The sequence below is a fragment of the Bos mutus genome, chromosome X (assembly GCF_027580195.1).
Source record: "Bos mutus isolate GX-2022 chromosome X, NWIPB_WYAK_1.1, whole genome shotgun sequence".
Classification (NCBI taxonomy): Eukaryota; Metazoa; Chordata; class Mammalia; order Artiodactyla; family Bovidae; genus Bos; species Bos mutus.
In genome coordinates, this window is record NC_091646.1 from 107,339,190 (window position 1) to 107,365,854 (window position 26,665).

The 26,665-nt window shown below is 47.9% G+C and overlaps 1 protein-coding gene across 1 annotated transcript in view; it reads left to right on the forward strand.

The window, feature by feature from the left end:
• The first annotated feature begins 7,139 nt into the window (after window positions 1-7,139).
• FRMPD3 (FERM and PDZ domain containing 3) overlaps window positions 7,140-26,665 on the forward strand; it is a 71,479-nt gene continuing 51,953 nt past the window's right edge. Inside the window, exons 1-4 of the mRNA XM_005902507.2 lie at window positions 7,140-7,287; window positions 11,265-11,367; window positions 14,981-15,026; window positions 25,339-25,443. Of these exons, the coding sequence (XP_005902569.2) occupies window positions 7,140-7,287; window positions 11,265-11,367; window positions 14,981-15,026; window positions 25,339-25,443 (402 nt within the window). The remainder of the gene's footprint in view (window positions 7,288-11,264; window positions 11,368-14,980; window positions 15,027-25,338; window positions 25,444-26,665) is intronic.

The window sequence follows — 26,665 nt, forward strand, 5'->3', positions numbered from 1 at the left end:
AAACTAAAGATCCTCCATTTTAGTAGGAGGGAAAACAGAGTCATGGGTACAGATGCAGACAGGGTGGTGTATAGATTTAGTGGTGGTAAGATAAAGGAGCTCCCATTTGATGGCTTGTGTTTTCTCAATAACATATAGGACAAGGTCATCAGATGAGATTCATTGGGATAAATGGGGAGGTGGGGCAGATGGAGGAGAGGAAGACCTATAAAATGGTCATCTTAGAGAGTGAGAAAGTGGTGGTCAGACAGTGGAGATGGTATTGGGCTGGCCAAAAACTTTATTTGGAGTTTTCCATATGATGTAATGGAAAAACTCAAACAAACTTTTGACCAGCTCAATAGAATAACGGTTGTCAGTGACCGTGGGGAGGGGGGAAATAGGATGTCAGTATTTAATGGGTACACAATTTCACTTTGGGATGATGAAAAATTCTGGACACAGGTGGTGGTGATCGTGGCACAACAGTGTAAGTGTATTTGATGCCACTGAACTATGTGCTTTAAAAAATTATTAAGATGATAAATTTTATGTTAGACACATTTTCTCATAATAAAATAAAAAGTTAGAGCAGAGGGGAAGATCACATATGACTAGTAACATAAATCAATGTCACTGTGGGGACTACCCAGGATATCATAGACAGCAATGGAGAGGGAGAGGTAGAGGTGGGTGGCAGGCGTATTCCACAAGGGAGCAGGATTTAGGCAGAAGGAAGGAGGAGGAATGGCACTGGCAAGCAAGGAGACACCTACCCGCCCTCCCCACCCCCCCCACACACACAGGCCCTGAGGGTCTTGAGATTTGAGAGGGAAAAAAGTCCAGCTTCCTGTTGAGAGGGCTTGGTGGGCAAGTGATGTCCTCAAGGAATAAAGCCGGCTTCCATTGAGAAAGAAGCGAAAGGGCACTTTCAGAGAGTCAGTGAAAGATACAGAGGAGTTTGCTATTGACTGAGAATTCCCGAGGGCACCGCAAAAGAGTTCGAAGAGAAGAGAAGGGTGGCATTAGAGGGTGAACAGATGCCCACGGGGATGAGAACCCCTGGGTTCTGAGGGATGACCAGAGTTGAGTGCACTTCTCTCTGGTGGTGACTGAGGTTAACAGGCATGGGAGGCCCCCTGGGCTGAGTCTCCCATGTAGGAGGGTGGACTTGGAGGCAGGTAGGAAGTCAGTTCTGGGGCTGGAGTCTCCCACCTGTCCCCTCTGCTGTGGTGGCTTCAGGGGAGGCTGCTCTGACACACAGCACTGGCGTGGCCTTCTGTTCCCTGGCAGAGGAGCAGTCTGCTGACCCTCCCCCAACATCTCTTCATGCCCGTTACTTACCCACAGGTTCTTGGCCCAAATCGTGTGAGAAAATTGGCTCTGGAGTTGGACGGACCTGGGTTGACATTGTAGCTACACCACAGTGTAAATAGGTGGATGTCGTGGAGTAAATTAATCTCTCTTCCCCAATCTCGGTTTCCTCATCTGTAAAATGGCAATAAGATCTTCTGCTCATGGGGTTGTCGTGAGGCTGGAGTGAGGCAATATGTGCATAGTACCTGGCACACCACAAGTCCTCAGTAAATGGTAGCTGTTGTTTTCAGCACTGTCCTCTCTCAGCATTGTCCTCACCTTACTCCCAGATGTTGTGTGAGACCTCAGGCTGTTCTTTGACTGACCAGACTCTTCAGGGTAAATGGTGCCCCATCTCTCCAGATCTTTCTCTCCTTTCCCCTAATTCAGCCTTACCTGTCACTTCTTATCCTTATAGATCACTCGCTATTCTCTCCTGGGGTAAATCTGATTCAGCCAGTCAGTCATTTGTTTGCATGGCTTTCTGTATCGTTTCCCCAAGATAGCATTTGTGTTTTAACTGTGCCTTCAATGCCATAAACCAACGGAATGAAAGCACCTTATCCCTCCCACTTGATTGTGGCCCTCCCATTGTCTGACAAAGGTGTTCTTTTATATCTTGTTCCTCAAAGTGTGGTCCATGAACAAGCCACCTGGGCAGCACCCTGGAATTTGCTAGAATCTTAAACTTAACTCCAGACCTACTGCATCAGAATCATTCTAGTACTATTCCCAGGTGGTGCAACTACACACTCAAGGGTGAGCCACCCTGCTTAGAGTAAGTGAGCCCAAGTGAGGGCTCCTTTAGCAAAAGAAGGGTTTTGTGTTCAAGCTCCTGAAAAGAGGGCACCCAGAGCAGCTCCTTCACCCAGGATCTCCCATTCCTACCACAAGGAGAAGATGGCATCTCCTGGGGTCCCAGCTGCCACGTGGGATCTCTGGAGCTTTCAGGAGAATCAGCCTCCTATGACTGGAAGCAGAGGGCTAATTGGCCCCATGTGTCTCCACAGCCTGCCAGTTTCGAGGGGAGCAACAAGACTCCCCAAGGAGCCAATAAATGTAAAGAAGAAGGAGCCAAAGGCAAGGAGGGATGGGGAGCTCAAAGCTGATGCCTGGGAGTTAAGCTGTTAACATTTCTATCTTCCTGCCCAGAAGTGCAGGGGAGAGAGCAGCAGCTCACAATCAGTCCATCTTCTCAGTTCACCTGTCCTTCAACCACATCCTGCCTAGCAACAGTTGTCAGCATGAGCTCCAGCCACCAGCTCCTCTTTAGACAGAGATGCGGGGTGGAGGGTGGGAGTTGTTAGTGGTGGTGGTGTAGGGGATCAATTTAGCCCACAAAGGAACTGGTGCCAGGGTGTCCATAGGGAGCCAGGTCATCTGATAGTGGGGACAGTTGCTTGGAAAATGAGGGGGCAGAGCACTTCTTGGGGCTGCCACTTAGAGGCCAGGAGTTGGTGGGGGAAGGGCCCGGACTGTAGAAAGCGAAGTTTATCTTCAGCCCTTATTCTCTGCTCTGCCTGCCACCCCAAATGATGCCACTGGTAAGATCACCACCTCTACATCTACATGATATGTTTAACCTTCTAAAGGGTTGCTGTAACTATGATCTCATTTCCTTCTCCCAGTGACGCTGAGTGAATGGGATCCAAGACAGATGAATTAAGATGAGGGCCAGCCCGTCAGACTTGGCCAGGATGTGGAGAGCTGCTGGCTGCAGGGTTAGGCCAATCCTGCGATGGAGACTAAATAGCCAGAAGGTCCGGGACCCTGGGTGGGTATAGATGAGGGTACTGGGATTGTGAGCCCTGTCCAAGAAATCTGGCCCCAGCTGAGTCCCTCATTGGCCTCCGCCTTGGAGTCTGGGCTGGAGGAGGGGCAGAGACCTAGTCTGTTTGGCGACTAGGAAGTGATAATGGATGTGAAAGGATCTTTTTGTTGGATGAGATAATGGGTTTAAGAATAAAAAAGAAATAACCACTTGGCTATAAAGTGTTATCATTAGGCAGAAGAGAAAAGGCTAGACCTTTACCCAGGTCACTGACCAGAGAGGGCAAGCCTGGTGCAGGCTGAAGGGATATACCTTTGGAGACCTTGGGTAGGAACAGGACAGATTGAAGGCACTGTGTGGTTTGAAGAACAAAATAGCCAATCCCAGAAACAAAGCTGGGTGGAGGGTGGGGAGAGAGGACCATAAGCTGTGGCTGCTTCATAATTTTGTTCAGAGTTGCCCGGTTTGATGAGACCAGAAGCCAAACATCTTTCAAAGTCAAAGTGCATATTTCCCCCAGGAGGGCAGTCACGTGGCCCGTGGACAGCTGAGCTGCTGTCATCCATCACCACTGGCCTTCAATGTCACTCCCAAGTCTCTATGCACTGAGCAAATTTCGGAGGGACTGACTGAGCCTCAGACACTGAAAGATGCCAACCCCAGGAGGGTGGGGACAGCTGCAATTTGCACTGCAAAATGGCCTTCCAGTGTGTTAAAGGAGGGGTTTCTTCTCTGACCACAGATGCTGGGAAGGCCCAAGCAGTGTGAAAAAAGGACTCCTTGCAGAATTGGGGGAGGATCTAGTGGTTGGCACCATGGTAATGGTAAAAAATTTGCCTGTCAGTGCAGGAGACACAGGTTTGATCCCTGTTTTGGGATGATCCCATGGAGAAGGAAATGGCAACCCACTTCAGTATTCTTGCCTGGAGAATTCCATGGACAGAGAAGCCTGGCAGGCTACGGTCCATGGGGGGTCACCCATGGGTACCCATGGGGGCACAACTGAGCACAAGGAAGAAGAACCAATTAGGGACAGGTAGTCCAGCTCTGTCAGACACAACCCAGGGATGAAGTGCTCCAGTCACACCTGGAGACATGCCTGTGGCTGTGGGAGAAATAGCTGGGTCCCCTGTGAAAAGATGGGGGCCACCCATGGACAGAGCTTAGCCTCGTGTTTCTCTTCCCATCAGTGCCATTTTCTGACTACACAGCATAGGTCCTACCTCCTCCAGGGAGCCCTTCAGTCTTCACTCCCTTCTATGAACATACTATTGGGACCTTAATTATGAACTTCATATACTATTCTCATGGGCTCCCTGATGGCTCAAGTGGTAAAGAATCTGTCTGCAATGCAGGAAACCTGGGTTTGATCCCTGGGTTGGGATGATCCCCTGGAAAAGGAGATGGCAACCCACTTCAGTATTCTTGCCTGGAGAATGTCATGGACAGAGGAGCCTGGAGGGCCACAGTCCTCGGCATTGCAAAGAATTGGGACACAACTGAGCAACTAACACTTTGACTTTTTATACTATTCTTAGTTACCACTCTCTTTCTCCTGTTCAGTGTACACTTGTGTGTTCCCCCTCCCCCAACCCCAGACTGGAAGATCTTTGAAGGCAGAGATCTGTAACTTCTTGTGCCTCCTCCCCAAATCTCCAACTGTGTGAGTAGGCACTCAATAAATACTTGTTGATGGATTAACATAGTCCAAACAGTAAAGCAGAACACTTGGGTCACAAAAGGCTCTTAGCTTGTCGGTTCCCCTGGCACCAGGAGTGTCTCTTTTCATGAGTATTGGTGGTACTTCAAGGCCCAGTGGAGACTGGAGTGTCCCTAGCTTTAGAAAAAGAAAAAGGCACCAAAAGGAAGGTTGCAGTGACCAGGGGGCCCTGAGCAAAGGACAGGGTGTCGAGCGCTCTCATTGCATGTGTGGGTCTTCCTTGTGGTGTCCTTGCTTCCCACGCCACAGCCTGTGTATCCTGACAGGCTCTCATTGTCCAGGGTGCCCTGGCTGGAGCCCATGGCAGAAATGAGCTGGTGTCATCCCAAGCAGAGGCCCTTTTAGGGCCAGTGAGCTGAGATTAGGAAACAGCAGGCCAAGGGCTCATTTGGGAAGCAGCCTCCATGGTGAGGCACGATGGCAGCCACAGGAAGATCCTCTGTGGCTCCCTTCAAGCCTTCAAGTGCCTACCTGCCCCCAGGAGCAGAAATGAGAGAGGGGCCAGCCTGAGGCCACCGTCGCTGAGCCCTTGTCCTGGAAGGGTACCTCTCTAGAACACCAACTAGCCATATTCCAGCTCCCAACTAACTTTCTGTCAAAGAGTGACCATTTGTCTTACCCAGTGTGAAATGGAAGAAGCCAGTTCCTGAACTCATCTTCAGGAGCCTTGACCTAGCCCTGGAAGCCCCTTCCACCTCCCTAAGGGACACCAGACAGAGCCCAAGTCCGCTTGGGTGCAGCCATAGTTGATGTGGTCAGATTCCAATCAGCCACGGTCCATCTTTCTTCCTGAGTTCTTCAATGAGAGAGATGAGTCTGGGAGTATGAATTTCTCTTTTACACAATTACTCTAAATCTTCCCACCCTCTCCCCATCGATAGTCCTAAAGCTCCTCTCTAATTAGCAAATCTGTGTCCTGATAAACAACCTAATTGCTTACAACCATTTGCTCCTGAGGAATTTGGTGTTCTTAGTTAGTCAACAATCACTCTCCTAGTGTCAGAACCTCCCACTTCTTTTCCAAATCTTGCACTAGTTTGATTAATTAGCTCCTGGCCCTCTGTATCTTGTTCAGAAGGGCCCTGCCTGGAACCTTAGTGTTTCAGAAACACACGCCGAGACTAGGAAACTCAACCTCATTTATTAGACCAGAAAGCCTCTTGGCTCTGGTCCCCTCTCTTCCACCTCCACCTGCCCTATCCTGCCTCCTGGTCATTCATTTCCCTTTTCTCCTCTTTTCTGCCCCTAAACCCAGTGCCTTCACATAGCCCAGGGTCCCCATGCCTTCACTCCTTAGGGCTCTTCATTCAAATACTGAGCTCAGACCCATCCTTGCCTGCAATATGCTTCACCCTTGCCCTTGATGTTAACCCTTTATAAAGTCCTGGCGTAATTCTGAAGCTTCAGTAAGATCTATTACGGGCATTGGAGCGCCATCTATAATCTCTCCCAAGTATCAGGGCAGCGATTTCTCTTCTCCCAGCTCACCTGGGTTCAGGTCTGCTGACAGCCTCCAGCGGTGGCTCTTCCCACTTGCCCTTGGCAGCTATTCTCCAGCTGTCCTATTAACTGAAATAAGTTGGCATTGGGACTCCCCTGGTGGTCCAGTGGTTAAGAATCTGCACTTCTGCTGCAGTGGACATGGGTTTGATCCCTGATTGGGGAACTAAGATCCCACATGCTGTTTGGTGTGGCCAAAAAAACAAAAAACAGAAGTTAGCATTATGCACAGTTGTGTAAGGGACTGGTCCTCCATGTGAGCCTGTTTGTTTTCATATGGCATCTCAATATTTTCTTTTTATATATGACCTAAGGGATTTTAAAGTTTAAAATTACACAAGGACTTCGTGAAGGTGCTCCACACTCTGAAATGACTTCACATTCCTTCCCCACGGCCTTGCCTGTTTTGCAGTCCCTTCCCTCAAGGTTTTGGTTTCTCTCAGGGAGTTAATAGCCGATTCCATGGGTGATACTGGTTAACCTTCCAACAACACATTTGCTTTTAGGCTCCTTCTGAGTCCCAGTATCTTGAGTAAAGGACAGACTCTAATGTCAGGCTCCATGGCACCCATGTCCTCTGTTGGCCCTGGCCCTATAGACAAGTGGCTTCTCCTTTCTAGACTCTTCTTTCTCCAGTGTGAAATATGCATTGGTCATCCCTTCTGCTGGTGCCAGAGGATGTAGGAAGCAATGTGCGTGAACTCCCAGGTGCCATGGCCAGCACCCTTATCAGCATCCTTCCCAGCTGCTCTGAGGCTTAGCTGCCTTTGCGTCTTCTTTTGCTCCCATCTTCCCCTCCCCCTCAGTCATGTGATGCAGGAAGAGAACGCAAATGATATGGAATGTGAGCAGCTGCCGGCAGAGACGCTGCGACAAGTGACCATTCACCGGGACCCTATATATGGCTTTGGCTTCGTGGCTGGCAGTGAGAGGCCTGTGGTGGTGCGATCTGTGAGGCCAGGTAGGTGTCACCCAGAGTGTCCCCCTGGCCCTGGCTCCCACCCCCACCAAACACCCACACATCATCCCAGAGAAAAGAGCACCCAAGTATACTGTGTTGCCAAGGAATTCATGAAGAGTGGGTGAAGACTTGCCAGCCAATAACTGTGTGAGGGAGCTGGTTTTTAAAGATTTATCCACACACAACACTGACGCTGCAGTTGATAATTTAGTAGGGTCTGGGTCTTAACAAAACTTCCCTTTGCATAGAACCTTCACAGAAGAGCCATACTGCCTTGAGTGAGACATACCGATCTGATTCAATTCAACAAGTATGTATTGACTGCCTACTCTAAGCAAGGTTATAGGGAAATAACAAGACAGAGTTCCTGCCCCCAAGAATCTAATCATCAGGCTGTGGAGACCAGTACACGCTCACCAAATAGGTCATCCAGTGAAGGCTGGAGTCAGGATATAGACCATAGGTGGCAGAGAAAGGGAGAGGAAGTGAAATCTCTGAAGCCACAGTAGCAATACAACACCTACCATTGATGAAGCCCCCTAGAGTGTACAAATTTACATCATCTTGTTCAGTGCTTGCGGCTATGTCCACAAGGTAAGTAATACCATTCCCATTTTACAGATGAGAAAACTGAGGCAGAGAGGAAGAGAAATGGCATGTCCAGGGTCACTCCACTAAGAAGTAGCAGAGCTAGGATTTGCACCTGTGCCTGTGTGATGCCACTGAGGGGGGTGGGGAGGGAAGCAGGGCTTGAATGGGACCATACGGGGTGGACCAAGTGCGAGCCCACCAGAACTGTGAAAGCCTGCTGTTGTGAATGAAATGGGAAAGGGCCTGAGCACTGTTTTGTTCCAAATCTTGCTAGGCATTGACAAGAAAAGACAGACGGAAAGGAGCTCTATTCCTGAATTGCTGGGCCTGAGGCTTTAGATGTTTACAACAGTTTCTTGCTCAGTCAAGAGGAGCAGCCGGAGTACAAACTGGTCTAGCAGAAATTTGATGAATTTTGCAATCCTCCAAGGAAAAGAAAAAGATTTTTGTAAGCTTGCTCTTCAACTGGAGGGCATAAAGTAAAAAAACAATTCGGTACAGGAGTTTGTGGCTGACCTAAGGCTCCTGAGGTAGTCATGCAGTTTTGCAAAAGGTTTTTGAGTCTCTGATCCAAAATCAAATTTATCCTGGGAAAGAGGGACCATATAAAACTTAGTAACAGATCACCAGGAGACCCTGGTTTAACTTTAGAGGAGACAGAATTCACAGGGTTGCTGCAGGTGGTCTGAGAATGAATAAGAAGGGGTTGGAGGAGTGGAGAGAAGAAAAGCCACAAAGGAGACCACAGGAGGCCATGGGGCCAGCAGGCTGATCTCAGACCTGCCTCCAACCCAGGTGCCCCTCCATCCAATGCAGAAAACTTGATTTTGAGGCCACAAGAAAAGATAAGATGCATCCTATAGAGGAACAGGAGAAGGCAATGGTACCCCACTCCAGTACCCTTGCCTGGAAAATACCATGGACGGAGGAGCCTGGTAGGCTGCAGACCATGGGGTCGAGAAGAGTCGGACACGACTGAGTGACTTCACTTTCACTTTTCCCTTTCATGCATCGGAGAAGGAAATGGCAACCCACTCCAGTGTTCTTGCCTGGAGAATCCCAGGGACGGGGGAGCCTGATGGGCTGCCATCTATGGGGTCGCACAGAGTCGGACACGACTGAAGCGACTTAGCAGCAGCAGCAGCAGAGAGGAACAGTTAAGGCTGAACAAGCCAACAAACAATTCCATGAAAATAGTAAGTAGACTGAGCTTACCACTGCCATCAGAGAGCCAAGGCCTGTGATGGAGACCAAGTTCTATGAGGACCTCCTCCATTGAAAGGAAGGATGGAGGGATGAATGGATGGACAGGAGAAAGGAAAGAAGGGAGGGAGGGAATAGGTAGAGTGGTCTGCACCTAAAAGATTGGCATATTTGGCAGAAGTAGATAGGAGGAATATCTTTCCTGGTGGCTCAGTTGTGAAGAATCTACCTGGCTCAGCGGGTAAAGAACCCACCTGCAATGCAGGAAACACAGGAGACATGGGTTCAATCCCTGAGTGAGGAAGATCCCCTGGAGGAGGAAATGGCAACCCACTCCAGTATTCTTGCCTGAAAAATCCCATGGACAGAGGAGCCTGACAGGCTGCTATCCAAAGGTCACAGGGAGTTGGGCACAACTGAGTAAATAAGCACAGTACAGCCAATGCAGGAGATGTGGGTTTGATCCTGTGTCGGGAAGATCCCCTGGAGAAAGAAATGGCAACCCACTCCAGTATTTTTTGCCTAGAGAATCCCATGCACAGAGGAGCCTGGCAGACTACAGTCCATGGGGTCGCACAGAGTGGGACATGACTGAAGCGACTAAACGACAACAAATAGGAGGAATGAAATGAGTGGAAGGAACTGTCCCTTGGAAGACATAATAAGTACCATTTATTGAATTCTTACCAACATCAATCAACTGTTTTAAATGCTCTACATCCATCATCCCATTTATCCTCCCATCTTTCTTCTGCTGTTATTTTTCCATTTCTTAGATGAGGAAAGAGAGATTCAGAGAGATGAAATGTCTCATCCGAGGTCCCACAGCCATTGAGTTGTAGATTTGAGTTGAGCGTCCAAGCCTGACTTGCTGCAAAGAATGGGCTCTTCACCAGCAGGCTTCCTGTTTCTGACATCCCTGTGCTGTCAGAAGAGTGGGTTGAGGGTCTTTGCAGTTGGAGTGGGGAATCCTGCTCGCTGAGCATACAGGCCTCACCCTCAGCACACAGGCCCCACTCTCCAGAGCCACAGAGTGATGCTCAACTGACATGGTGACCTGGTTGTTGTTCATGTTTGTTGCATTTACACAGCACACTTTTTTGCAGAGAGAGGAACAGTTGGGATCTGACCCTTTCAAGTGGATCCCAACAAGCATCCAGGCTGGGTTGAGAGTGAGACATGTCCTTAAACATGTCCTTAGACATGTCCTATTTTGGGTTTGAGTTAAGCTGAGTTCTACTTGTCATTCTCCTTAAATCTCTAAAATCCTTTTCTCCAAGGAGATCTTTGCTAAGCACCAGAGGCAGCACAGCCCAGGGCGCCCCTCCAACCCACCCTTTACCCCCATCAGGAAGGTAGGGCCCTCAGGCAGGTCTGCTTTCTAAACCTCAACAGTAGACGTGAGGAGGAGAGAAAGCAAATTTCCAACTGCCAGTGATTTAGGGTCTGTGCCTTGTTCTTCTCATTTCTCAGACAGCAGCATGTCTCTTAGGTGAAAGAAAATAAATGCCTTTAGGGCTTCTCTGGTGGCTCAGATGGTAAAGAGTTTGCCTGCAATCCAGGAGACCTGGGTTTGATCCCTGGATTGAGAAAATCCCCTGGAGAAGGGAATGGCTACCCACTCAAGTATTCTTGCCTGGAGAATTCCATGGACTGAGGAGCCTGGTGGACGGGCTACTGGAGTTACAGAGTTGGACACTAACACTTTCACTTTAGGTTCTTTAGTTCATCCCCCTGTCTCCAGGGAAGTGAATGCCTACATCCTTCCAGACCAGTAAGTATGAATTATGTTCAAGTAAGAAGATTCCTTACCCGCTCCTGTCACCTGTAACCCCTCCAGTAGTCTGGAAGCCATGCCTTGTGCCCAAGCAGATCCTTCCTGATGAAACCGAAGTTTGTGCTCCTCACTAGGTCCGAGCCGGGAATCACTGGTGAACCTTGCTTGAGCACCAGGCCTTTGCTACCACACCACTCCCAGCCTAGGCAGGGCCATTCCATTCTCTTTCTCCAGCCCTCTGCCCTCCACTTGCTACAGGCAACAGTGGCCCAGGGCTCGAAGAGTTGCCTGTCAGTGGCACCACTCGGCCCGCATCTCCTGCAGGCCTCAGTGCCTGCAGCCACTCCCTCAGGCACTGGCAACTCCCTCCCACCCAGGCCTCACGCCTCTCTCCTCTCCTCCACAGGAGGCCCCTCTGAGGACAAGCTCCTGGCTGGTGACCAGATTGTGGCCATTAATGAGGAGGACGTGAGTGAAGCCCCCAGGGAGAGGTTCATAGAACTCATCAGGTAATAGGAGCCTCTTGGGCCTTGCGAGAGCTGAGCACGGCTATCCCCATCCCACCAGTAGTGTAACTATGACTGCCACAGCCCTCCCTGGCTAAGAGAGAGGGGTCTTCCCAGGGAGAGCAACCTGAGCCAGGGCTCCTGGGTACCCAGAACTTCCAGGGACTGAGGGCCCTCACACACTCTGGCTTAACCTCATTCAGTGATGTGAAGAGACACAAAGAACAGCCTCCTGGAAGTTCACCTCACCTCCCTTCACCCAACAACTCCCCTCACCCAAGCCCTTTGGTTTTCAACTTACCTGTGCAGTGACTACTGAGAACAAGTGAGTGACCAATGACACAGACCAAGTGAGTAAAGAATAAGAAATAAACAAGCCATTCAAACAACATTCTGAGATAAGCAGAATCAATGTGAGCAAGACATTATTTCCCACCCGCCACTCCCTCCCCGCACCGCACCCCCCCCAAAAAAAAAAAACCACAAGGAGAATAAAATCCAAATGCCTGGCCAGCAGGTTGAGGCATGGAACCTGCCATGTTGGATTTTGCTCACAGTGTGTGTAGTGCCCTCCCCAGATGGGGGCAGGTCAGAGAGAGAAAGGAATGTGAGGAGGACCACCACTGTCCATGGAGTCATCACACTGACTTTTACCCTCCCTTACTTCTGTATATGGGGCTTCCCTTGTGGCTCAGTAGTAAAGAACCCACCTGCCAAGGCAGAAGATGCAGGTTCGATCCCTGGGTGGTGACGATCCCCTGGAGGAAGGCATGGCAACCCACTCCAGTATTCTTGCCTGGAGAATCCCATGGACAGAGGAGCCTGGTGGGCTACAGTCCACAGGGTCTCAGAGTTGGACACGACTGAGCGACTAAACAACAACAACCTCTGTATATACCATACCACCACATATCACACAGACACTACATACCTCTTCCCCCCCATACACCATGCCACCACACACCACATACACACACACACACACCATGCGCTAAAAATACACCCATACCCACAGGTACCACATGCGCGCACACACACACACCTATGCCATAGATACTCCCCCACCCCACACGCCTATCACATGCACACACACACATACCACCCCACGCCGCCTTGCATAGACACTTTGATAAGGAGTAAGACAATAGAACTGAGAGAACGGAATTAGATTCTTTCAGCTCTAAATTCCAGGGGATAACCTCAGTTTGGGGGACCTCAGCTATCTATCCTCACATGCTTGCTCTCTTTCTCTCTCTCTCTCTCTGTCTGACGTAGTCTGCTCCATCTCTGCCTCCATCTCCTTCAACCCTTCTCCATTTGGAGTGTTTTCATTCCACTCGTCTTTCTTGTTCTCCCAAAGCCCACCTGCCTCCAGGGCCCCTCCCTCCACTTCAAAGGCAGAGGAGTGACGCCCCCTTGCTACTTCTGGAAGGGTTTGCACTGCCCCTTCCTGAAGTCCAGAGCAGGTCTTCCTCCATAGGCTCCCCACTCCAGCCCAATATCCTGGTATGTGTCTGGTCCCTAGTGACCCTTAGTTTGGCTCTTCTCCAAGTTCAGTTTGTCCATTGCATTCCCCCACTCTCTACCCTTCATGGTCCACCACCACATCACCATGGGGTGAATTCTTTCAACCCCATCAGGGCATGTTGGGGGTTCTTTCAGGCTGACCCCTCAGAAGTCTTTGCTTTGCTTCTTGTGGATATCTTTGTACCCCATACCAAGGTAGCCCAATTTTGTGAGACTGCTCAGAGCACCTTCTGGGTCAAGTTAGAGCTCACACATTTGATAATCTCTGGGACTAGCAAATCATTCATTCATTCAGTGAATATTTATTATATTGAGTGTCTCCTGCGCATCAGTTGTTGTTCTAGGCACTGAATATACAGCAGTGAATAAGACAGACAAAAATCCTTGCCCATTGGAGTTTACATTCTAGTGGAAGAAGACACATCATAAGCAGTAAACATGATAAATAAATATTGCACAGTATATTAGAAGTTGATGAATGTTATTGAAGAATAGAAAGGGGGACAAGATAAAGATCAGGAATGCTGGGAACACGGGTGCAGAGTACAACTTTAAATAGCATGGCCAGTGTTGGCCTCAATGAGGAGGTGACATTTGAAGAAAGACTTGGAGGAAATGAGGATATCAGAGAAGGCAAGAAGAACCCAGTGTAGAGGCCCTAAGGCAGGAGTGTGTGTGATATGTTTGGGGAACATGGGAGAAGCCCACGTGTGGAGTGGGGTAAGGAACGGGGTAGTTGTAGCTACTGCAAGGACTTTAGCTTTGTTCTACATGATATGGGGAGACGTGGCAGGGGCTGGAGCACAGGAGTCACATAATTCAATCTGTACTAGTTCCCTGCCCTGGCCAAGAGACAGGACTTTCCAGGTGTTTTCCTTGGAACGCAGCTCCTTCCTTACTCGAGGAGCTTCCCAGACCCAGGAGCTGACAACATCCCTGGACTCTGCCTCATTGAATATGGTACCAGTCCAAGTCCTCGAGCAGGGGCCCTGGGCTTTTCTTTTCTTTTTTTAAAAATAATTTTATTTATTTGTTATTTTTGTGCTGAATCTTCATTGCTTCTAGTTGTGGAGAGCAGGGGCTACTCTCGAGTTGCAATGCATGGGCTTCTCATTACAGTAGCTTATCCTGTTGTGGAGCATGGCTCAGTAGTTGTGGTACATGGGCTTACTTGCTCCACAGTATGTGGGATCTTCCCGGATCAGGGATCGAACCTGAGTCTCCTGTGTTGGCAGGCGGATTCTTTACCACTGAGCCACCAGGGAAGCCCGGGCTTTTCTTGAATACCCAGAATCAAGGGTGTCTTGACTCTGCTTCCTGAACACCTTTGTTCCCAGAAACATTTGTAAAAAGACCAGCAAAGAGGGGAAGCTCCTTCAAGGCGAACTCTTTCCATTTCTTTTAGTTCTTTTAAAGGATGATGTATTCTTGGGAGAGAATTTTCATACCTCACAGCTTGTTGGATCATTGGCATAATTCTTGTCTGAAGAGTTTCAAATTCTTCATCCTTTTGAATGTTTGCTATCTGGAGAGTCTTGTCTTCCATCTGTTGCTCTCTGGCTCTCATTTTTTTTGGTCCTTCAATTAAAACAGCTCTGCTGAGTATGAGTCATGATGACCAAATGACCTCCTTTGGGTTTTTCCTTTGAGTTTCTCCTCTTACTTAAATACCAAATTGCCAATAATCATGGTACACGGTTCCCAGGACTCTGATTGTGCTCCCTTTGAGTTCCTTAATTCAGGTCTTTCGTTTTCCTTGCAAACTTTTTTGCCTATAGATAAAAGGTTCCTAGGGTTTGAGGATTTCTACAGAGAGAATGTGAGAAGGAATATAAAAAGACCTGAAAAATGACAACCCAGAGGTAATGATAATACCATTTTCAGAAGCCTGTGTGAACCTCTATGGATGGTGGATGTCAGCTGGCACAAATGATGGGAGGCGAGGCAGCCATGCAGATATTTAGATTGCCCTCTGTCCTAATCCATATACCTGAATGCAGCCCAGGGGAGAATTCTGGTGTTCCTTCTTGTGCTAGATGAATACCCAGTGCATGATACACTACTCTCCTGTTCCCTCTTCTCTCTGTAGGAGCGCTAAGGAATTCATCGTTCTTACAGTTCTGCACACTCATCAGGTGAGTGAGCCTCTTTGCCATCCACCCTTCCTCCTGATTGAGACAAGAGCATTCCCACATTGGAAAGTGACAGTGATGGGAGAGGGAGACGGGAGAGACTAGGACCAGCATTATTGTGAGCCAAGGGTTTAGGAGTGAACTTAAAATCGTACCTTCTGCACATCTTGTCTATGCTCACATCCCAGACTTGAGGATTTTGAAGGGCTCCATAGTGCTGTGTGCTGCCCTGTGTGCTCTGCTTTCCCCCACTTAAGCTACCCCACCACTGCCCCAGTTCCAGACATATTTTCTACCTCTTTTTTGCTATGTCCCATCAAAATTTACCTGTCCAGTGTCCAATTCCATTAATCCTTGTAGACTCTGGGTGCTAATCTTATTCATTCATTTTATACAGGTATATACTAAATGGCCTACGGTGTATGAGACACAACACTGTATGTGGAGGATTTACTATAAAGTTGCTGGGGAGGTGCAGTTGGACAAATAGGTTCATCTTTGTCTAGGTTCAATTACTAACTGCCTGTATGACCTTGGGGGAGTCAGTTCCCTTTTCTGAACCTGTTTCCTCATCTGTAAATTGAGGGATTTAGACTAGATCAGTGTTCCCCATGCTTGCCTGATCATAATAGTCACCAGGACTATTTATTAAAAATGGAAGTCCCCAGGCCCTTCTCAAAAGTTGGAATCCAGAGGCACTGTGTCTGTTACTAGGTCACTTCCTCGTAGTAATCTTTGTGGGATCTTAGTTCTCTGACCAGAGATCAAACCTGTATCCTCCACAGTGAAAGCATGGAGTCCTAACCACTGGACCACCAGGGAATCCCTGATTTTTTTTACTTTTTAGTTTGATATCATTGTAGATTCATAGGAAGTTGCAAAGCTAGTACAGTGACATCCCTGTGTATCCTTTACCCTGTCTCTCCCAGTGGTTACATGTTACATCCCTAACAGTACTATATCAGAACTGGGACATTGATGTCGGTACAGTGATGTGAATGGTTCAGTGTTACTCTGTCACATGTGTGGGTTCATGTATCAACACAGTCAAGATACTGGAGAGTTCTATTACTGAAAGGATGCCTCATGTTGCCCTTTTTGGGGGCACCTACTCCCTACCCTCAATCCGTGTCAACCACTAATCTGTTCTCCATTCCTGTAATTTCATCATGTCAAGAATATTATATAAATGGAATCACAAAGTATGTAACCTTTGGGGATTGGATTTTTTCACTCTGCACAATGCCCTTGAAATTCATCCAAGCCATTGCTTGTATTAACAGTTTGCTCCTTTTTTATTGCTGAGTAGTATTCCATGGTATGGATGTACCACTGTTTAGTCATCCACCTGTTGAAAAACATCTTGGTTCCTTCCAGGCTTTGGCTAGCATGATATTAAAGCTGCTATAAACATTCATGTACAGGGTTTTTTGTGAGCATAAGTTTTCGTTTCTCTAGGACAAATGCCCCAAAGTGTGATTGTCCAGTCATATACTAAGTGTACGTTTAGTTTATTAAGAAACAGCCAGACTGCTTTCCATGAGAGTAGACTGTGGTTCACTGCTGTATCACTAGCACCTGGAACAGCATCTGACATAGAATAGGTGCTCAGTATTTGTTGGAATAAAGGAAACCTAAATCAAACTCAAGTGTCCAAACTTAGGTGCAGAATAAAGAGCCTAACGCTCCCCCATCTCTGTCCCAACTCTCATCCCAGTGCCCCCAACACCTCTTTGTCATGGCCAGGGTGCTGTCCTTCTCTTCCTTGTACATTTCTTGGTTCTCACCACCCTGTAGACTTCTATCCTTGTTGTGATCCACATCTCTTGTAACACATGGCTCTTTCCTTGAATACCTGCCTTAAGACTTATGTCTTCCAAACGTCTTTGCCTGACTAACCTCAATGAGAGTTTCTAGTTCATTAATTTGTTCATCAGACATTTACTGAATGCCCACTATTCTAGGCACTCTTCCAGGCTGGGAATATAGCAGTGCACAGGACAAACATGCTTCCTACCCTTGGAGAGCTTACATTCTAGTTATTGGCCTTGTGCCCTCTAAACCCTGCTGCTCCTGCTAAGTTGCTTCAGTCATGTCTGACTCTTTGTGACCCTGTGGATTGTAGCCCACCAGGCTCCTCTGTCCATGGGGATTCTCCAGGCAAGAATACTGGAGTTGCCATTACCTTCTCCAGGGGATCTTCCTGACCCAGGGTTTGAAGCCGGGTCTCCTGCATTGCAGGCAGATTCTTTACCACTGAGCCACCGGAGAAACCCCTCTAAACCCTAGAAACATAGAAAAGTATGGGGGCACATATACACAGAAGTGATAGTCAAAACAGTTAGCAACCTGTACAGGAAGGGCCTTCCAGTGAGAATGTAAGCCAGCCACAGGCGGTGGAGCAGAGTCTTGCAGGCCACCTAACTGTGCCAGGTGTTAACCCTTTGTTATTTGATCTTTTATAAAGAGGTTCCAGGGGAGAGATCAGGTGGCACCCAAAAAGCTTAGGGCACAGACTACTTATCAGACAGTGAGCAAAAGTCCCTCAATGTTTTACAATAGGTATGGCCATCCCAGCACGTCCTGACCAAATATCAGCCTTGCAAACTTGTATAGTCAGTCCTCATTATTCACAGATTCCATATTTTCCAATTTGCCCACTTCCTAAAATTTACTTGTGACTCCAAAATCGAGACTTACGGCGCTTTCCTGGTCGTTTGCTGACATATGCAGAGCATGAAAAATTTGAGTCTCCCAATGTACCTGTTCCCAGCTGAGGTCAGGCAAAATGATGCTCTGTCTTGTTTTAGTTGTCATGCAGAGTTGTCCTGAGGATGGAGATGGTAGTGGGCAGTGCAGTGTAGTCCAGGAAACTCCGGCCCGGGGACAGTGGGATGGGGTTTGAATGCCAGCTCTGATACCTGTTAGAGGGGCGGCATCAGGCAAATCACTTAACACTTCAGAACCTCATTTTCTCCTGGTGAAATAAAATCGAATCTACCAGGATGAATTGTTTTTAGAATTTAAGATTATAATCTATGTGAGACACACACACAATCCCCCTAAGAACAGTTGTTCAGTATTCATTAGTTCAGTGTTAACACAACTGTGAATAACAAAAATCAAGTGAGAAAATCTTCTCTCTTACACTGAAGTGAAAACTCCTTGAAGACCGCACCGCCCCCACCAGACGTTACTGTTGTAGCTCCTGCATCACGTAACAAGGTTACACTTGATATCTCATGGGTGCATGAAGACTGCTTCTTCTTATCAAACTCTCCTGTGAAGGCTTGACAGTCTCCCAGAGGACAGTCTCCTCCTGATAGGTTCACGTTGTGGCTCAAGAATCTGTACTTTTAATAAGAGCCACAAGTAAGTAATTCTGATGCTCGGTAGAATCTGGGAAACATTGAACCAGACTATCTTTAAGGCTGCTACCACTCGTACATTGTGTGGCTGGCAATGGTCTAATACAGTGGTTCTCTGCCGCTGCTGCTAAGTCACTTCAGTCGTGTCCGACTCTGTGTGACCCCATAGACGTCAGCCCACCAGGCTCTCCTGCCCCTGGAATTCTCCAGGCAAGAAGACTGGAGTGGGTTGCCATTTCCTTCTCCAATGCATGAAAGTGAAAAAGTGAAAATGAAGTCGCTCAGTCGTGTCCGACTCTTAGCGACCCCACGGACTGCAGCCCACCAGGCTCCTCCATCCATGGGATTTTCCAGGCAAGAGTGCTGGAGTGGGGTGCCATTGCCTTCTCCACAGTGGTTCTCTACCCTGGCTATATATACATTAGAACTTTCTGAGAACTCTTAAACATATTGATCCTTGGGCTCTAGCCCTGACCAATTGAATTACAAGCTGTGGGGATGGAGCCCAGGTATTGATCTTTTAAAAAGGCTCCCCAAATGATTCTGATATGTAGCCAAGGTGCGTGGTCTAATGTGTAGTCTCTTTCAGATGGCATTTTCTTTTTAAGAGAGTGACTCCTACCGTAGCAGACCATTGGGGAGTATTTTGAGCGGCCATAGAGATCCTTTCCCAGGGACCCTCAAACAATATTGCATAGGTAGCCACTTACTAAGTCTAGATGTATTTAAGAATGTTCTTTAATCTTTGAGTGACCAACTATTCCCCATGATTGACTGAATATGTATTAATTTCGGTATCCTTAGACCTTGACACATCATTTGTCCTCAATAAATATTTTAAAATAAAGTACTGACTGGTGACCTAGAACAGTCCTGGCAAAGCAAGCAGACAGTCCCTTCAAATGAAACTAGTTTTCTGGTTTTGAAAACAGCCTGTACCCAGAGAGTCTCAGTCCCCTCTGCTTGAAGCCACCTGTCCAGAAAAAAGCCAAAATCATGGGAACCACTGCAGAAGAACTGGTTTTCCATAGAGCTTCTTGAGTATAGGGCCTGGCAGACAGTAGGTACTCAAGTCCTATTTGCTTAATTGATGAATTAATTCAGTACTAGCCCCTGCAATCAACGACTGTCTTCTCTTCTGTGCCTCCTCTGTGCTCGGTGCTGGGGGAGACACAGTAATGCAAAATGTCACCTCTTCTTTTACAACCTAGTTGGAGAGATAAGTAATGGCTATGTGGATTCACAAAGGAGGACTATAGGAAATCCAGGGAAGGGAACGGCAAGGTTGGGAAAGGATTCAGGACTAAGGTAGGATTTGAGCTGGGTTTTGGAGATGGCATTTATTGAGCAAGAGGGACACGAGGGGGCCCTGAAGAGTGGGGATGGTGAAGAGACAGCATGACATAGGCACAGAAACGGGAAGAAGCTGTGGGCAGAATAACTCATTAGGTGATTGATGGGAAGTGAGGGTTATGTGTGGTTTGTCAGGGGCCTTGAAATCCAGGGAGAGGACATGTTCCCCTGTAGGCAGTCCTGAATGCAGCAAGGAAGGACCCCCAGGTCCCTTATCAGTGGACCCCTGGAATCAGGATGGCCCTCCATAGTCCCAGGCTCCCACAATGGTTGCAGTGGGAATTGCTTATAAGTAGGTTCAGGTGTCAAAGAAAATGAGGCAGCAGAAAGGGAAATCAGGAGGCTGTTAAAGCTTCAGGAACCTGAGCTCCATGTTCTTAAAATCCTTTCACAATTATCAAAGTGGGGCCCTATCGTACACTTAAAACATTCAGCCATATACCTGTCTTCGGCCAAGATATGTGAACACAACCCTGAAATCTGTACTAATAGAGTCACCAAATTAAAAAATGGTCAAAGAATCACCAGCTGCTGAATTCAGCCCTGAGGGAGAAGGCAGACTCTCTCCTCTATTGCTTATTCCACCAAGCTGCTGGCTTCATATTTACTTCAAGGGGCTTGCAATGGCCCTGGAGGTACTTAGAAATTCTAGTCCCGTGTTTCAAGCCAAAATTCATTTTTGCTAGAAAGGGTGCCTGTTGCAAAATGAGACTTCCAGCTGCTTAGAGGAAAAATGGGGTCAGTCAAGAGCTCAGATGTCCCAGCTTTAAGGTACTCAATTAATCTATGCTTCGTGGATTAGGACATTTTCAGCAATTCCTCGGCCCTACCCTCTCAGAGAGTCTGACCTTTGAAGTCTGAAATGGGCTGAGAAATCTGTGTTTGTTTTGTTTTTGGCCATGCCACTCGGCTTGTGGGTTCTTAGTTCCTGACCAGAGACTGAACCTGTGCCCTGGCAATGACAGTGTAGAGCCCTAACCACTGGACTTCCAGAGAATTCCCAAAGAAATCTGTGTTTTAATAAGCATTTCCTGGTGATTTTTAGCATCAGGTAAGGTTTAGAAACATGAGTGAGAGTATGCTAATGAGTTAGTGCAGGAGTCTGTGAACTTCTTCTGTAACGGACCATAAAGTAAATACTCTAGGCTTTGTGCTTCCCCAGGGGTTCAGCAGTAAAAAATTTTCCTGCAATGCAGGAGACATGTCAGGAGCCACGGGTTCAATTCCTGGGTCAGGAAGATCCCCTGGAAAAGGAAATGCCAACCCACTGCAGTATTCTTACTTGGGAAATCCTACGGATAGAGGAGCCTGGCAGACTGCAGTCCATGGGATCACAAAAGAGTCAGACACAATTTAAGTGACTTAGCACACATGCATGCAGACCATATGTGGTACTACAGAAGTAGCCATAGGCAATGCAGAAATGAAGAGAATGGCTGTGTTCTAATAAAGCTTTATTTACAAAAAACAAGTGGTAGACAGGAGCTGGCCCACACAGGCCCATAATCTGCTGACCTCTGAAATGTGTTCATTATTCCTTCCAGGTACATTTGAATTTGGGCCAGGGCCTTCCCAATTCTTAATACTTTAGTTCAGATGGGCCACTCTAGTATCAAAAACCTCAGGCCCCATAGTTGCACTTTGAAGATGCTTTGGGACAGGGCAACCTTTGAGAGCCACTCATGTCACACTGCAAGGCAGGCGTCATCTGTGTCAAAGCACAAGGCTAGACATGACTCTATGACATATAGCAGAGACCAGCTGGCAATGAGTGAGTCACTGTCAGTGATCAAGGCTGAAGACTGAGAGTAGGATGGAGTCTTAGAAACCAACAGGCAGGGGTCAGTGAGTAATGAGGCACAAACAAGCTGAAAATGGCTGTACAACAGACACTGGAAATGACTAAAATCCTTGAAAATACTGGCAATCCCACTTTCTGATTTTGCTCCTATAAATATCTGAATTTTTTGTTGTTGTATCTCTAGGACAGGATATAATCATGGACTTTTGGTAGAGATAGCAAAGAGGCTGTCCCCTCTGCCTATAGGGTACCAGTTAGGGTTCTTTATTTGTGCAAATCCATTCGCTGGGACCAAGATAGAACCAGACCATTGAACAAAAGACCAGGAATGGACTTCCAGCTTCAGTCCACTGCAGGGGATTATATAGCTAATCCAAGACTCAGAAAATCTAGGTTCTGGGTTTTGCTCCACTACTCAATTATTTTGATACTTTGAATAAACCATAGCCTCTTCCCTGGGCTCCATTTCCTATGTAAAAATGAAGGGTGGACTGCATGGCCCATTCAGGTCTCTAGAGATGCCTCATTCCACACTGTACATGAGGATATTCGAGGATGACAGATGATCACAGAGAAAATACAGGGTGACTGTCGGGTGGAACAAAGAGTTCCCCTACCTTGTGTCTGGCACCTCCAGTGGAAATGGGACTACTGTGGAGACGAGTCAAGCAGAGCTGCCTGAACAGAACTACAGATCTTTCTGCCTCGCCCCTTCCCTTGTTCCTGCCATAGCCCATGCCCCCTTCACCCCCGCCCCTAGGGTCTGAGTACCAAGCTGTGTAACACAAAGGCATTTCTGGACTCCTGTGAACAATCGATACTATAATCACTTTCTGCAGCCATCTCCAGCCCTGGATTTCCTTGTGCTATATTGTCTGCTGCCAACAAATTGTCCCTGTGGCTCAGGATGAGAAGTCTAAGATTCCTTTAGCACAGTGGTTCCCAACCTTAGCTGTATTTTGAAATCATTCGAAGCTTAATACCTGGGTCCTATCCTCAGGAATTTGACGTCATTGATCGGGGGTGGGGACTGGGTACTGGTGCTTTGTAAAGCTCCTCCCTCCGGTGTTTCTGCCCTCTAGCCAGGACGGAGACCCACTGCCTGAGGTTCGGCTGGACTTGGGTTGAACAGGTGGCTTTCTGCAATCTGCCCTCCGTGGGGAATGAGATTGTTGGCTCCGGAAGAGAACACAGCTGGGACCAGGGCCCAAGAGCTGATGAGGACGTTTGTTTCTGGTGTGTCTTTATCTTAGGGCCCTGCCCTCCTGTGGCTGATCTGGTAAATGAATCTCAACTACAGCATTAATGGCAGAAAATTGCTTAATGTATTGCCTTCCCAGCTGGCAGGGACCCTTCAGGGCTGGGAACACAAAGGAATGCTTGATTGTAGGGCTCACAGGCTGCATGGCAAGGCTGGTAGTGGTGGTGGTTTGAAAGAGCCCCAAACCTGATTTTCTCCTTCCTTACTGGAGAGGTCCTGCTCAGAGAGGCAGCTGGGGGCTGCGTCCAGTAGGGCCTTGTGCGTTCCTGCATGCTAAGTCATTTCTGTCGTGTCCGACTCCAGGGGATCTTCCCAACCCAGGGATCGAACCTGCATCTCTTATGTCTCCTGCATTGATAGGCAGATTTTTACCACTAGTGCCGCCTGGGAAGTCCAGGCCTTGTAAGCCATGGCAAAAACTTTGGATTTTGTTCCACCGGAAGGTTTTGAACAGACAGGGTCTGACTTGCATTTAAAAAGGACGCCTCTGTCTGCTGTGTGGAAAATAGTACCAGAGGCTGGCGGCCGGAGGAGGGAGACTAGTTTGGAGTCTCCTGCAAGAATACAGTTAAAACATGATGGAGGCTTGCGCCAGGATGGTAATAATGGTGCTATGATGACGAGTGAGTGGATTCTGGCTAGATTCTGAAGATAGCACCAAGAAGTTATGTTGATGGATCGGTTGTGGGAGGTGAGAAAAAGAAAGGAGTCAACTGGAAGACTGGAGATGCCATATACTGAGATGAGGAAAAGGGCTTCCCTGGTGGCTCAGATGGCAAAGAATCTGCCTGAAATATTGGAGACCTGGGTTCAATCCCTGGGTCAGGGAGATCCCCTGGAGAAGGGCATGGCAACCCACTCGAATACTCTTGCCTGGAGAATTCCATGGACAGAGAGCCTGGCAGGCTACAGTCCATGGGGTCACAAAGAGTCAGACATGACTGAGCAAAACTGTTCAAAGCCTTCCGGTGGAGCAAGATCCAAAGTTTTTGCCATGGCTTACAAGGCCCTGGGCTTCCCAGGTGGCACTAGAGGTAAAGAATCTGCCTGCCAATGCAGGAGATATAAGAGACGCAGGTTCGATCCCTGGGTTGGGAAGATCCCCTGGAAGAGGGCATGATAACCCATTCCAATATTCTTGCCTGAGAAGCCCATGGACAGAAGAGCCTGGCAGGCTACAGTCCATAAGGTCGCACAGAGTCGAACATGACCAGAATGACTTAGCACGCATGCATGGACGCACAAGGCCCTACCTGACGCAGCCCCCGGCTCCCTCTCTGAGCACAACCTCTTCAGCTCCCCACTCACTCAGCTGTGGCTACACTTGGCTTCCTGACTGTTCCCCATGCACCCCACTCCTCCTCCCACCTCAGACACTTTCTTCTTCTTTCTGTTTGGAAGGCTCTTTCTCCAGATATCCTCATGGTTGTCTCTCCCTCATTTCCTTCAGACCTCTGCTTAAATGTCACCTCCTGAAAGAGGTCTTCCCTGCCTGTCTTGTCTAAAATAACAACCCCACCACTCTCTCCCTCACGACTTCAATCTCTGCTGTAGTCCTTCAGTCTGCTCAATTTGTTCTCATAGCCCTTATTTGCCTCCTAAGAGGTGTTTCAGTATTTCTTATCTGTCTGTCTGTCCCTGCTAGGATAGGCACTCCTTGAAGCCAGAGAGTTTTGTCCATCTTATTCACTGCTAGATCCTCGTCATGTAGAACAGTGCTTGGCACAGAGTGGGCCCTCCCAAAATTTGTTACACGAATGAATAAATGCCCCAGAGACATGAGGGTGCCCCTCCCTAGGACTCCTGCATTTTCTCAAATCCACAGTACACCCAGGAAAGACTCAGTTTCCAGCATTTGCTAACCATGCATCCTGCTGAATTTGTGGGAGTTTTCAAAAACGAGAGACCCTAGCTGATTGTTTGAGTGTCTCTTACAGAGTTGGATGAACAAAGTAGTAGAAAGCCTAGAACTAGGAAGCCAGGACACCTGGGTAAAATCGCTAATGTCTGTTCTGTCAAATAGTGTAGAAACTGTGGATAAATCATTTTGGCATGCTAAGCCTCCTTTCTTCTGCATCTAAAATAATATTTTCTATGAACCTCCTTCCTAGGGGCAGGACATATCTTTGAAATGAATAAGATTATTTCCGTAAATCCTTTGCAATGTTCATATTCAAATGTAATAAAAATCACCATTTAGGTATATCTCACATTAAGGAAACCAAATATATAAAATTTCAGTGTACGTTATTACAAAGAATTTTTGCAAACTCCCGTAGGCCTAGAGCATTAATAATGGGATTCAATTTACTCAAATTCGATTCATGCCCAGCTTGCTCAGAACATACCAATCATCTAAGGAAGCACTTAGCACATTGTCTTGCACCTAGTAGGGAATCAATACTTATTTATTGGCTTATTGATCCACAAGGCAAAAGGGGGTACCCGAACTGAGACGTCTTAACTCCATGCAGCAGATGTCAGGTTTTCTCCAAGTATGGTGAACTCATGAGCCCTCTCTGTTTTTTCCAGTCCCCCAAATCTGCCTTCATTAGTGCGGCAAAGAAGGCCAAGCTGAGATCCAATCCTGTGAAGGTCCGATTTTCCGAGCAGGTGGCAGTTGGAGAAACAGATGCAGTAAGTGAGCTTTCGCCTCCTCCCCTCAGCCCTTGGCCAGAGTCAGCCAGGCTGTCGAAGTATCCCTCTGGGCCAGTTGCTCATCTGCTGCTCCTCAAAGTGGACAGCATTATGAAGGGGTCAGAGGAGGGACCTTGGGGCTCTGGGTGGGGAGCGAGTGAGGGGTGTGTGGCATCCAGAGAAGCCCTGGGCATCATGGGGAGAAGGAATATGTATCAATTCACTCAGAATCTTCATGGTACTTCAAGAAATTTTCACCTCTAGCACAGTACTCGGAACAAGTGCTCCATAAACATTTGGCTACTTGATAGAAACAGGAAGGAAGTAGTGGTTTTCTGTAAATGCGGCGAAATTGAGCCCTCGGCATGTTGAAGTGATCCTGCAACTCCAGGTCTCATTTGGAGAAGACTGGGCAGTGAAGGGCGAAGCAGTCTAGGGGAAATGATATAGACTCTCATTAAGTCACAGAACTTTTATTAATACTAGATGCCTGCTGTGTTCCCAGCACTACAAGGGATGCAAAACAGATACCTGTTCCCTGCCTCTGGATTCCTCTCAGTGATGTTGGGAGGACAGGCAACTCAGATTGAGACAGTATAGAATCCACCCCTGGGTGGTAGGGTTTTGAGGAGCAGGTGGTGTTTGACCACCCATGTCATGCAGCAGCCAGTCTGGAGGGGTCATGGCCAGCCCACTGTCTTTCTTACTGCCTTGTGGGGTTAACATGAACTGAGCTGTCTGCTTCAGATAAGCAAATGAGAAGAGGCGGGTAGAACACACAAAGATGTGTATTAGGTGGCCATGGATGATAACTTCAAGTCCTCTAGGAGTCGGCAGAAGTTGGTGATATCCCATGGGGGTGGGTGGGAGGAGGCCAGCAGCGCTAACAGGTGCTGTGTGCTTTCACAGGCTGTCATGGACTGGGCTCTCGGGAGGCCCATGGCATTTCTGTAGTGAAGCACAGCTGCAGCTGAGACAAGGTAGGAGGCCCAGCCTGAGTGGAGAATCAGTGGGGCACCAGCACCCCTCTAGTTCTTTGAGGCAGAACCACCCAGAGGATGGTATGGATAGAGGTCAGAGATGTCTTACGACTCAATTTCCCTGACCCTTATCCCCAAACTCTGCCAAGGCCCTCCTCCCTCCCCGTTTGAGGAAGACTGTGAGGCCCAAGGGACAACTGGGCCCCACTGGCTAAGCCAACTGAATAATTGGTGGCTGGGCT